This window comes from Arvicola amphibius, chromosome 11 (genome assembly GCF_903992535.2).
Source record: "Arvicola amphibius chromosome 11, mArvAmp1.2, whole genome shotgun sequence".
NCBI classification, from domain to species: Eukaryota; Metazoa; Chordata; class Mammalia; order Rodentia; family Cricetidae; genus Arvicola; species Arvicola amphibius.
In genome coordinates this window covers 77,545,909-77,557,652 of record NC_052057.2, presented here as the reverse complement: position 1 = coordinate 77,557,652, position 11,744 = coordinate 77,545,909, and the positions used below count along the sequence as shown (strand labels likewise).

The following is an 11,744-nucleotide window of genomic DNA, read 5'->3' as shown; positions in this document are numbered from 1 at the left end:
GCTTTGCGGGATCAGCACCGGGTGGTGCCTGAGTCACCCCGCGCTGCGCTCTGCCTGCGGGAAACCGAAGGCCGGCGCCGCCCACCCGCCCGCCCGACGCGCTCCGTCCCACGCATGCGTCCCGAGTACGGCAGCTCCCCCCCCCCCGTCCGATGACGTGAGCGGCGAGGGCGGAGCCAGGGTCCGTGGCGGGAGTGGGGGAGGAACTGCGAGGTGTGCGTGGACGTCAGACTGGATAGCGGAAGGTCAGGGCGGCCCGGAGCGGAAGTGGGGCTCGGGAGCTGGTCCGCCATTGTGGGCCCGAGGAGCGGAGGGCGAGCGGGGACGAGCGGCGTGCCGGTGGCGAGCTCGGGCCCCTTCGGCGATTCCCGAGCGCGAGCCCGCTTCCCGGAGTCCCCGCGAGCGGCGGTGGCGGCGGCTGGAGCAGAGCTTCGCGAGGGCGGCAGCCGACGCTGTGAGTGCTCGCGGAGAGGCCCAGGCGGCGGCGGCGGCGGCGGCGGCGGCTCCTCCTCTCGGCTTGCGGTGAAGAATGTCAGCCACTAGCGTGGATCAGGTGAGGGAGCAGGGCCCGGGCTCGGCCGAGGCCCGAGCCGCAGAGCTCCACCCTCGCGCGCCTCTAGCCGCCGGCGGCCCCTGTAACGGCGCAGCGGGGGTTGCCCGGCGGGGCTGCCGCCCAGGCCGGTGTGCGTGCTGGCGGCGGAGCCCGCGGCCGGCGCCCAGGAGCGCTCCGAGGGCCGGATGTCCCGGCGACCGCGCCGGGGCCCCGAGCCGGCGGCTGGCGGGCGCTGGCGGCGCTGCGGAGGGGCGGCGGGAGGCGGACGGGCGGAGTGGCTGCGGAGGAGCTGGCTGGCTTCACTCCTACGCGGATTGTTCTGAATAACTTGTCTCCGATGTCTCTGATTAACACACTTTTCTTTCCTCTCCCCCCCCCCCCCCGCCCCTTACCACATCTTTCGTCTTGCTCCAGAGACCTAAAGGGCAAGGAAATAAAGGTGAGTTTCGTTATTTTATTTTTCTCTCTCAGATGTTACCCTGATGTTATTTTTAAACCGACAGCGGCTTCTTTCTTGTTTTTGCTTTTCTTCTTAAATGTAAAGGTTAGAAAAACATCCATCGCAGCTAAGACAGCTAACATTTAGGTAGTTCCTGGGTTTGAAGCTACGTTTGTAGAAACCGAAGTTCTGCAAGAATAAACAGCTGTCTTGCTTGTATTTCAATAAACGTAAGATATTTCCTTAGTTTTCTGTTTTATCTTTGTTACATAACTTAGGTCACAGTTTTCTACATTTGTGTCTAGTTAAGTACGTTCTTGAAGTGGACGTTCTGTTTGAAATGTCTGGATAACATTTATACTTGCAGTTCACATGGCGTTCTATGTCACATCATTGAAAATCGTACGGTTAATCACTGATCCATAAAAGTTGCTTGCAAAGGGGCAACAACGGTACAGAACTCCTAACAGCAAGTATCTCATTGTATAGCCCTGATTTAAAGGTTTGCCTCAACCTGGTATCTTACAAAAACCTGAGAAGGAAATTATTTGTGCAGTTATTGCTAGCATTATATGACTTACTGTTTAAAAACTACCATTAAGAGTAAGGCATTTAAAACATAAATGTAGTTTGGATTTATGCCTGTGGAACTCAGTAGTCAGCTGATTAAAACATTATGACATAAATCATGTGATACTAGTTTAGGACAATAACTCCTTTCTTGGGGTGGTGCCAATTAAAGAACATTCCAATGAACTATATAGTTATAACGTTTTGCAGTGCCGGAAATGGCACTAAATACAATTATACTTCCTGTTTTCTTTTCCCCTAGTAGTCAAGAACTGCTTAGAAAATAAGATCTGCAATAGCCCTTTAGGTGTAACTTTCATGTTTCTGTTGATGCTTTTAATTTTTTTCCTGGGTTTTTATGTGGCAATGCTGGTTAATTAGAAAATAATTATGCTCTTCACAGAATAATTTCCTTCATGTTATGCTGCATTTTATATAAAAATTTGTATGTACCAGACACATTGAAGTGTGTAGGTAACAAACTTACTGCTTTATTTTAATAAATGTTTTCTTTCAGCACATAAACATTTAGGAATTAACTTAATAGAATTTTAGTTATAATTATAAACTTCAGAATTAGAGGTTAACTTAAAAATGGTTCCAAAACCTTTGTAAATTTAAAAGGAATTTCTTTTTCTTTTTTGGCTAATCTGACCATCTGTGAAATCTGTGGTCATTATTGCCTAGTGTAAACTGTTTTATCCTAGAACTATGCAAGGCTATTTGAAGTGCTAAGTGTTTTGTGTTACGCATTTTAAGGTAAGTGACTTCTGTGAAATTCTTTTTGGATAAGAAATGTAGACCACCATATAGATTGGCTATTGTAAGCTTGTCCTGGATTACCATGAGTTTGGTTTTCTTAGGAATCACTTCACTTTGGTGTGGCCTAGCGACCTCTGTTGTTACACACCAGTTACTTATAAATTGTCTCAAATACGGAAGCCAACCACAGGCTGCATCACCTGGTGACTGCATTTTTATATGAGAATTTTTAATTGATAGTGTCACTTCTGATTTGATATGTAGCTACACATACACATTATGGTTTTTGGATAGTTCTTGTTCTTTATTCTCCCTGTTTTTCTTTTACTCTTTTTGTTCAGTTTATAGCTTTATTCTAGGATGAAGGCTGGTATTTCTTACAGTCTTGGGTTTCAATACCACATATAGCTACTGATTTACCAAGTTTGTTTCACTTTTTTTTTAAAAAAATTCTATAAACAAAAAGAGTGACTGTAAATCCTGTTGTTAAGATATTGTAATTACAACAGCTTACTGCTATAGATGCTATCTGTTGGATTATTTTTTTACCCTCTTTTGAGGAAGAGAAGAAAAGCTACTGGTCCAAAAGTATTGGTATGCTTAAAGTCATGTAAGTTGGAACCATTATAAAATGTAGGAACCATTACAAGTTTACAAATACATTACAAGCTAAATATAATAACAAATGGCAGTTAGGAGCCTTTGTGTGTTTGAGAAAAACTTCTGTCTTAGCTGACTTATTTTTAAGTTAGTGAAATTATCTTATAGTAAGTCTGTATACTATTATTAAGCAGAAACTGTAACTATTTTTCTTGCTTTACAACTGTAAAGATGTGGTTAATAATTTTGAATTTCAGAGTTTAAGAACATTATGTTCCTAAGAAGTTGGTATCAGTTAAGATTTTAAACTGGTTGACTTACTATGACTTACTATGACTATGCTGCTACTTTTATGAATTACCTTTAGCTGACATTGTTAGCCTAACACCTGGCTTTAGTGTCTTTTTCTGTAAAGTGTTTTTAAGCATACCCTTAAGGCTTATTGGACTAAAAGAATGAAAAGGAGTTCTGTCAGTCTATTTGGAAAGACAAAAATGCTTCTGAAATGTAATTACTAATTTTTGGTTTACTTATTTTTACATATTTCTTTTTTTTTAACTGAAAAATTTTTCTCCTGTGTAAAATGTCAGAACTGCTAGTTGTACTTGGCAAGATAATACGAAAAGATAGTTAAAATGTAAGGATAATTATTTGTTGATCCATAATTTTCTTTATGAACAAGAACTTTTGCTTGCTGTGTCTTCATTTGTATGTCCAGATGTCCTCTTAGGCCTTCCTCCTTCCTTGCATTTGTTCCTTGAGTTTATATAAGTAAGCAACACGTGGAAATTGGTTCTTTTTCCTCCTTATTCCTTCTGTAGGAGGGACACGTACATCATTTTATACAACTGCAGTTTAAAAGAATTAGGTTGAAATTGGTTGTTTGAATGTTTCAGAAAATTAGTGTATTTTAGAAATGTTGTATCTTCTCTCTGTCCCCCCCAAGAAATGACTTCAAAACACCATACTATCATTATTTTGGCTTCATACTATTACTAATCCTCACAACATTCCTGTAAGGAGATAGAGGGTATATGGTATTGTCGCTGTTTTTGTAGGTGGGAAAACATGATGCACACATCTGTTGACTTTCCTAACTTGATGTAGTCAGGACCAGAGCAGAGAATCACCTGGCTTCTAAGGCCCATGTTCTATCTTGATTTGACTTTGCTTCATAGGGCAGAGGAAACAGGCGAAGAATCATGTAAGTCATCTGTTCTTTTTTCCCCTGAAGAACTTTTACACAATATAGAAGTGGCTTAGATTTCATTAATGTTCAGTGACTTTCAGTCTCCAAGGCATTAGATTGTCCTTAAGTAATGATCAACAACTAAAATCTTAGGAAACAGTTGCTTTAAGAAAGTATGCTTCTGAAATTAAAGGGCTAGTTAGTATCTTATTAGGAGCCTTTAAATGGATACTTTTTTGATTATGTTAGCAGTACGGACTAGATAACCAAGAACTAATGGATACAAGAGATAGAAATAATTGTTTTAAATATAGGCTGATATTTATACTAGTTTAATAGTCTATTCTAGTCATCAGAAACTTTTTGGGGGGGCCTTCAAGAAATAAAAGACTGTGTGCATCACGATTGTTGACAAAGGAATAGTCAAACCAATGGGAAGAACAAGTGTATCGGTCTATGGGACTTCAGTGGTTACCTCAGCCCTTAGATGATACCCTCCGTTTTATTTTGTTAGTAGTAACAGTTACATATTTTAATTCTGGAGCCCATTTAGCCAAACCTGACTCCTGTGAAGTCATTATGGAACACTGTTAAATCTATTAAGTGGAGTCAGGATCCATTTGATCTTTGGGCCATAGAGGTCAGCTCTGAAGCCTTCACGCTCAGAGTAGTTTTACTTTTGAGCTATCCCTGAACATTAATGGATGAAGAATGAAGGGATTTAATAGATCTTTGCTCATAAGCCACTGTTCACTAATGTTACATTTTAGGTAATGTACACTTAGGACAAAAATAGAGTTGATGTTCTGGTAAACAACTCCACATTAGTTGGCCATACTTTGTGACATTGTAGTTTTGAGCAGTAGTTCTAAGAAGAGATTGACATCCCTCACAAATTGCCTTTTCTTTTTTATTTCATGTTTCAATAACATACTGATGCTGTATCAGATACTTTCCCAGTAACCTTTGTCTGTTTTTCTGGTTCAGAATAATTTTTAGTTTTATTTTCATTTAGTATTAAAATCAAGATTATTGAATATGGTCATCTCATACGAAGATGAAATGAAATAGGCATTGAATAACCTGAGTTATTAGGTTACTGAGCTCAAATCACGACTGGAGACCACTTGCCTCCTCGGTAGTAGACGTGAAATTGAAATCCAGGAGGTGGTTTTATATGCTATACTCAGGCACTACTGGGACAGTGTCCAAATGTATTTTTTTCTTGACTACAAAATATGTCTTTTTTTTTCTTTTAACAGTGTATGAAGTAGTTTTGAACTAGTGTGGACATTCTGGTTTGTTTTCTCATGTGTTTCATGAGTAATCATCATCGTTGGTGTCTTAATTGTAGTTTTACTTTCATGTGAAAGTCTTATTTATTGGTGTTTAGATTTGAATACAAAACCTCAGTGCATGCTAATTTCACCAGTGAGTTGTTAGTCTTTGAGAATCAAGGTATGTGCACGCACATTTATTAGAGAATCAAAGTCTTACAGATTTTTAACTAACGTGCTTACATAACGTACACGAGGCCTGGGTTGGCACCCCCAGTACTGCCAAAAACCAAACCAAAACAACATAAGGCCTTTCCTTTCTACTGAGAGGGTCGTGCTATAGCCCAGTCTGTGTAGTCCATACTGGTTTTTTTATCTTGCTCTCATTTTGCTTCTACTTTTCAAGTGCTGTGGTAACCAGTATGTGGCATCAGACCTAGCCCTTTCTAGATTTTTCCTAATCATGAATTTTAACCACTTTGGAGACATTTAAATAATTTACTGGAACTTCAGGTCATAAATGTTATTTGAAGGCTCAGCCTGGTATCCCGCTGCTTCACAAGCTGAATGAAGTAGGATGATTGAGAATTCAGGGTTAGTCTGGGTAACATAGGAAGAAGACCCAGTTTTGGTAAGAAAAACATTCTTACCTTTATCAGATTAATAGACTTTTACAAAGTTAGGTCACATACTCAAATATATTATCTACATCATTACTTAAAGTTATTTTAAAGTCATACACAATTTTAGGGAGCCTTCCCAACAACCCTTCTGTGTTGCTTTGCTTACTACATTTTGAAATTGGGATATTTAAGATTTTGATCAAGGAGAGTATATAGACATGGTTTCTATAATGTTGGGTTTTAGATCATAGGATTTCTAGGTTTTCTTTGGCACACATTATTTCTAAAGGTTATCCTTAAGAGAGTTCTTAAAACAAGAAATTCTGTACTTTTTTTTCAGAGTTGGCTTGAAAAGTATTTGAAATGTTAATATTGTGCTATAAATTTTATAAAGATTACAACATTTCTAATACAAATATGTTTTTTAGTTTCAGTACAAAATGGTTCGATTCATCAAAAAGATGCTGTAAATGATGATGATTTTGAGCCATACTTAAGTAGCCAGACAAATCAGGTAAGTTTTCTGCAGATTCAGATTTAAGAAGTTAAACTTCTATTAGTTTTTACTGATCTTTTTTTTCCAACTAGACATCTAATTGAATACAAAGATTAATGTAATCTGAAATTTGCCTACATGTGGTGAAAAACACTTGAAGGTTTATGGTATAGGAGACTACTTTTAGGATTATAAGTAACTGAGTGGGGTTCTAAAATATTTAAAGATGAGTATTATTTTTATATATTATGCTTAGAATTTTTGAATATTAACATGGTTTAATCTTTTACTATTGCAACCATGTTTTTCCTTTTTTTCCCCTTTCCTTTCCTCTTCTTCCCTTCTCTTTCCTTCCTCCCCTCCTCTCTCTGCTCCTCTCCCCTCCTGTTCCTTTTCTTCCCTTCCCCTACTCTCCCTCCCCCTTCTCAAGACAGGATTTCTTTGTGTAGTCTTGTCTGTCCATCACTTGGTCTACCAGTGGCCTTGAACTCAGAAATCCACCTGCCTCTGCTTTCCAAGTTCTGGGATTAAAGAAGTGCTCTGCTATTGCCTGCTACAGCCACATATTTTTAACTAAAGCAAATTAGACTTATTAGCTGGAAACTTTCACTGGATAAAGATTAGTTTGTGTCTTACAACTTTAGTTAAGTATATTTTCTTTAAGATATTCAAATTTGAGCCGGGCGGTGGTGGTGCATGCCTTTAATCCCAGCACTCGGGAGGCAGAGGCAGGCGGATCTCTGTGAGTTCGAGGCCAGCCTGGTCTACAAGAGCTAGGTCCAGGACAGGCTCTAAAAAAGCTGCAGAGAAACCCTGTCTTGAAAAACCAAAAAAAAAGAAAAAAGAAAGATATTCAAATTTGAATTTCATTAAGTTATTGCAGTTTTTAATTTGGCAGTATTAGAGAATAGAATTAAGGACTTTATAAATACTTTTTATTGTGAACATGGAGATTAAATATAGATCATTAGTACTCCCCCCCACTCAAAATTCTGGGATTTGGATCTGTGACATTGTACATGCTAAGTCATGTACCCCAATTAAGCTACATGCCTAACCCCTAGTGGCTTCTGAGAATTTGTTCATAAGGATAATTTAAATGCTAAGAAGCAATAAAATAAAGATATTTTATATTTTGATAATATTTTTGCTGTCGTGTTTATTGTCAAATTTGTGTCACTGGTAGAATCCAATTTTGAAAACAAAATCTCCAACCTTTACCAGTTCATGAGAATATTCTGGAATGAAATTTCTAGTATCGTTTCTTCTGCTTGTAAAAAGATATATGAAAAGTGTGCTCTGTAACTTTAACCTAGATTCTTTTAAAAGTGTAAGAGGAAAAGACACTAAGTGTTCCCATAGAACTGATTTGTTAAACAATTTGAACAAAAGATTTCTGCTTTGTGGAATGTAGACTTGACTTGTAGCTTATAAAAGTGATGGCTTTGGTCACCCTCATCTACCTTTGGGCATTTTTCTTTACTTTCCTTTGTGTGCTGTCTCAGATTCCTAGTATGTATTGGAGAGGAGTAAATAAATTAGGAGGAATGGAACAAGTGGTAGAATTTGTGAATGCTTGGCAGGAAGGGGTAGAAAAGATGTCAACATTTGTCTTTCCATAGTACCAAAAATGATTACCTCTAACAAGGCATGCATTTAAAAGCATTGGCAATACAGAACTAGAAAACTAGGTTTGTTGTATAAAAAAGAAATGGAAAATTGTCTAAAATCTTAAAGGTAAGTTATATGATTTTAAATCAGAATTTCTTAGCTGAACTATAAAAGTAACTTGAGTATTGCTAGTTTAATGGAAACTAAGTTTATTGCTGGAATAACTCAAGCATGATTGACAAACTTTATAAAGTTGTTCAGGTATTTAATGAATTAGTTCTTTGCAGTCCTGATTTAGCTAAAGTTAAGGATAGATTGTGAGATTCTTTTTAAGATTTATTTTTATGTGTGTGTGTGCAAATACATGTTGCGTGTGTGTGTGTGGTCCTAGAGAGGCCATAAAAGGGTGTTAAATCCTTGGGATCTGGGAGTTATAAGTTGTGAGTTGTCCATCCTAAGTTATGGCTTCTCCAGAAAAGCAGGAACTGCTGAGCCAACTTTCCAGCTCCACACATTGTGCTTTTAAAATTAATTCCTTCATGTAATTTTCAAAAGTATAAGTAACAAAGATGAATCATCTGGTGGGAAAGGTGTTTTAATTTCGTCTGGTGATTTAAGTTGTTTTCTGCACTTAAATCTAATTAATATAGGCTAACTCTAGGATTGTGTTAACAGTGTTGGTCTTACTCCTCTGACGCCATACTACTTCCATTTTATAGTGTTTTATTTTTTAAAGGAGGAAGGAAACAGATCATTGGTTCCCTGTAAATCTTCAGAATGATGTGGTGATTGAGTCCAGGTTTCATGTTTCAGTTGCTCTTTTGTTGAAGACACCATGTAAATTGAAAGTACATGTATTTAAAGAAGTTGGAATACTGATGTTGTCTATCTGTGGTCAGTGTTGGTCACTGTTGGTGTTATATGTTTCCAGATTCTTGGCCATTTATTCACAGAATTATGCTGATTTGCAAAAGTAGCAAGTAAATTTTATTTAAAGCAAAGCAGTAGAAAAATTTAGCATATGCTGCAAGGGAGCAGCCAGGCACATGAGTGAAAATATTCGAGGCCTCAAGCTGCTGTCTGGGATCTCTCTTTATAAGGTCTGAAGGAAGGATGGGCTGATTGCTAAGGGTGTAATTTGGTTGGTTCTCTATTTTGATTGATAGATTAGGTCATACAATAATTTTTCCATTGTGCATATTCCTTGCCATATGCATCTAATTTTGTCATATACATAGGAATAAGTAGATTTAAGAGTATAATTCCTAAAAGGATACAGTTTTGCTTTACTCTTCATGTACCCCAGATCACCCCTGGCTGGATCTCTCCTCAAATCGTCAGACTAGAATTCATTGAGAATACTTTTGAATAGAAACTTTCCAAGTTTGATTGTTGTTAGAAGAATAGAAACATATCCTCTGTGGGTGTGGCTCTGAGGTTGCTGGTTGCATTGATTGGAGAGGAGTGTGTGCATATTAAGTACATATTAGCAGAGGGGTATGTACATACCACAAACCAAGTGGAATCCCAAGACACTAAACCAGTCCTTATGCTTTCCCAGTGGAGGCTTGAGAAAATAATTACGTTTAAGTTTTATTCTGTTTTGGCATTGTGTGCCCTGTACTTGAACAATGACTGGGTATTGATGTGATTTTTCCACTGGTGTTTCAGTAACTACACTCCACAGTCCAAAATCTAAGTCCGATTCTGTGATTGTCAATACTAATAAAAAATAATTACCTGCCAGATATGATGGTGTACTCCTAGAACTTCCTAAGTGAAGTTGAGTTTAGCCTGCACTGCATAGCAAGATTGTCTCACAAAAATCAAAACAAAAAATAAAGCACACATAAAACCACTACTAGAGTTTCACAGAAGTAGCTGTATTTGTCATGAGTGCATTTAAAATGACTTGCATGCTTTATCTCATCTTTAGTCAGCAATGCCCATCCTTCGGAAATAAGACAACTGTTTTCTGAAAATATTTTTTTTTATTTCTTAAAAACAAAAAACCAAAAATAAGCACCTTATTTTTTTTTTATGTAAACCTTCAAACTCATTACACCATGAAGTTTTATATTTATGAGTTAGCTCTTTGCTGATGTGTTTTGTTTTATTTTTTATATATGAGTACAATACTAGTTAAGTTGGAGGGTCAGTTTTTATTGCTGTATTGTGGAGCATTCTAGTACAAAGAATGAGTTCTTCATCATTCTGTTCCTAGTCACTGGTGTGATGGTATCTGGCAGGGACGAGGGATTCATGACATAGATATTAAATGAGTACATGTGTTAGGGCTATTTGTTAGAATTGCAGAGTGAAGAATTGCAGTTGGTGAAACACAGATTTTATTATATTTAACACTTTTCATGACATCTGTATGACTGTATTTTGATAGTGTTATTGTGTAGCCCTGGCTGGCTTCAAATTTAAGACTCTTTTTTGCCTTAGCCTCCCAGGTACTGGGATTATTGCCTTGACAGTGCTTTTGCAGTAAATCTCAGTTTTTGCAATGACCAATAGAAGAAAGTAAATAAAATCATTATAGATACAGTAAAAATCATTGACCTATTGGTTCTGAAATCAAGAGAGCTTTTTTGTTTGTGTGTTTGTTTGAGATTGGCTTTGATGTATGTAGCCTACATTGGCTTTGGGTCTGAACCCATCAGTTTCCACGTGTATTAGTATCATATTTGCGTGCTACCTTTCTGGGCTTGGAAGTTGGGAGTCTGAAGTACTTCAGGTTTTTTTTTTTTTTTTTTTTTTTTTTTTTTGTGTGTGTGTGTGTGTGTGTGTGTGTGTGTGTTTTCTGAGACAGGGTTTCACCACTTTTCCCTGGCTGTCCCAGAACTCACTCTGCTAAACTAGGCTGGTCTCAGAGATACTCCTGCCTCTGAGTGTTAGGATTAAAGGTGTGCACTACCACTGCCCAGGCAAAATATCTATTTCTTAATGTTTTTCTTTTTAATAAATATTTTTATTAATTCTCTGACACTTAGGATTTTTTAAAGTCAGTTACAGCTGCCTCTCTCAACTCTTCTTAGGTTCAACCTTTCTCTTGTTTTAAAATTTAATTTTATGTCTTGTTTAAATTTTTTTTATTCATTTTAAAATGTTATAATTCTCAAGTAGATTAGTTCTTCACTGGATCAGCATTCTCATTTATAAGTAGTATTAAATATCTTTCTTTTAGAAGTAAAATTTATATAAAATGTGCAAAATCCAAGGATACCTATGGAACTGAAACCAGTGTCCAAATATAGACCGTCTTTCATTAAAAATTTTTAGTTCTTGACCTCCAGGGACATTTCGAAGATTTTTTTCTTTTATGAATCAAGTGTTTAGAGTTACACATATTTATATGGTTATGATTCATGGATATACAAGATGGAATGGTTATATCAAGGGATTTAAACTATACCCTAAATAGTTTTAATAATATTTTTATGTTGTGAACACTTGAAACTTCCACCGCTATCAATTTTGCAATGAACTAGTTATTAATTATATTTATCACACTTTGGCTTCTTTATACATTAAGAGATGCCATAAGAATCAAGGACCCACTCATTCACACATTCAAGAGTTCCGTAAAAATATAGTGAAAGCTATAATTCATATGTC

General features: G+C 37.5%; 1 protein-coding gene across 2 annotated transcripts in view; it reads left to right on the top strand.

The window, feature by feature from the left end:
- The first annotated feature begins 244 nt into the window (after positions 1-244).
- Positions 245-11,744, top strand: part of Ythdf3 (YTH N6-methyladenosine RNA binding protein 3) — a 35,586-nt gene continuing 24,086 nt past the window's right edge. The window contains exons 1-4 of one of the 2 annotated variants that reach the window (XM_038347337.2): positions 245-553; positions 968-992; positions 3,983-4,128; positions 6,442-6,527. In XM_038347337.2, the coding sequence (XP_038203265.1) occupies positions 4,071-4,128; positions 6,442-6,527 (144 nt within the window). In that variant the 5' untranslated portion in view covers positions 245-553; positions 968-992; positions 3,983-4,070. The remainder of the gene's footprint in view (positions 554-967; positions 993-3,982; positions 4,129-6,441; positions 6,528-11,744) is intronic. The other variant, XM_038347338.2, reaches the window with a different exon arrangement.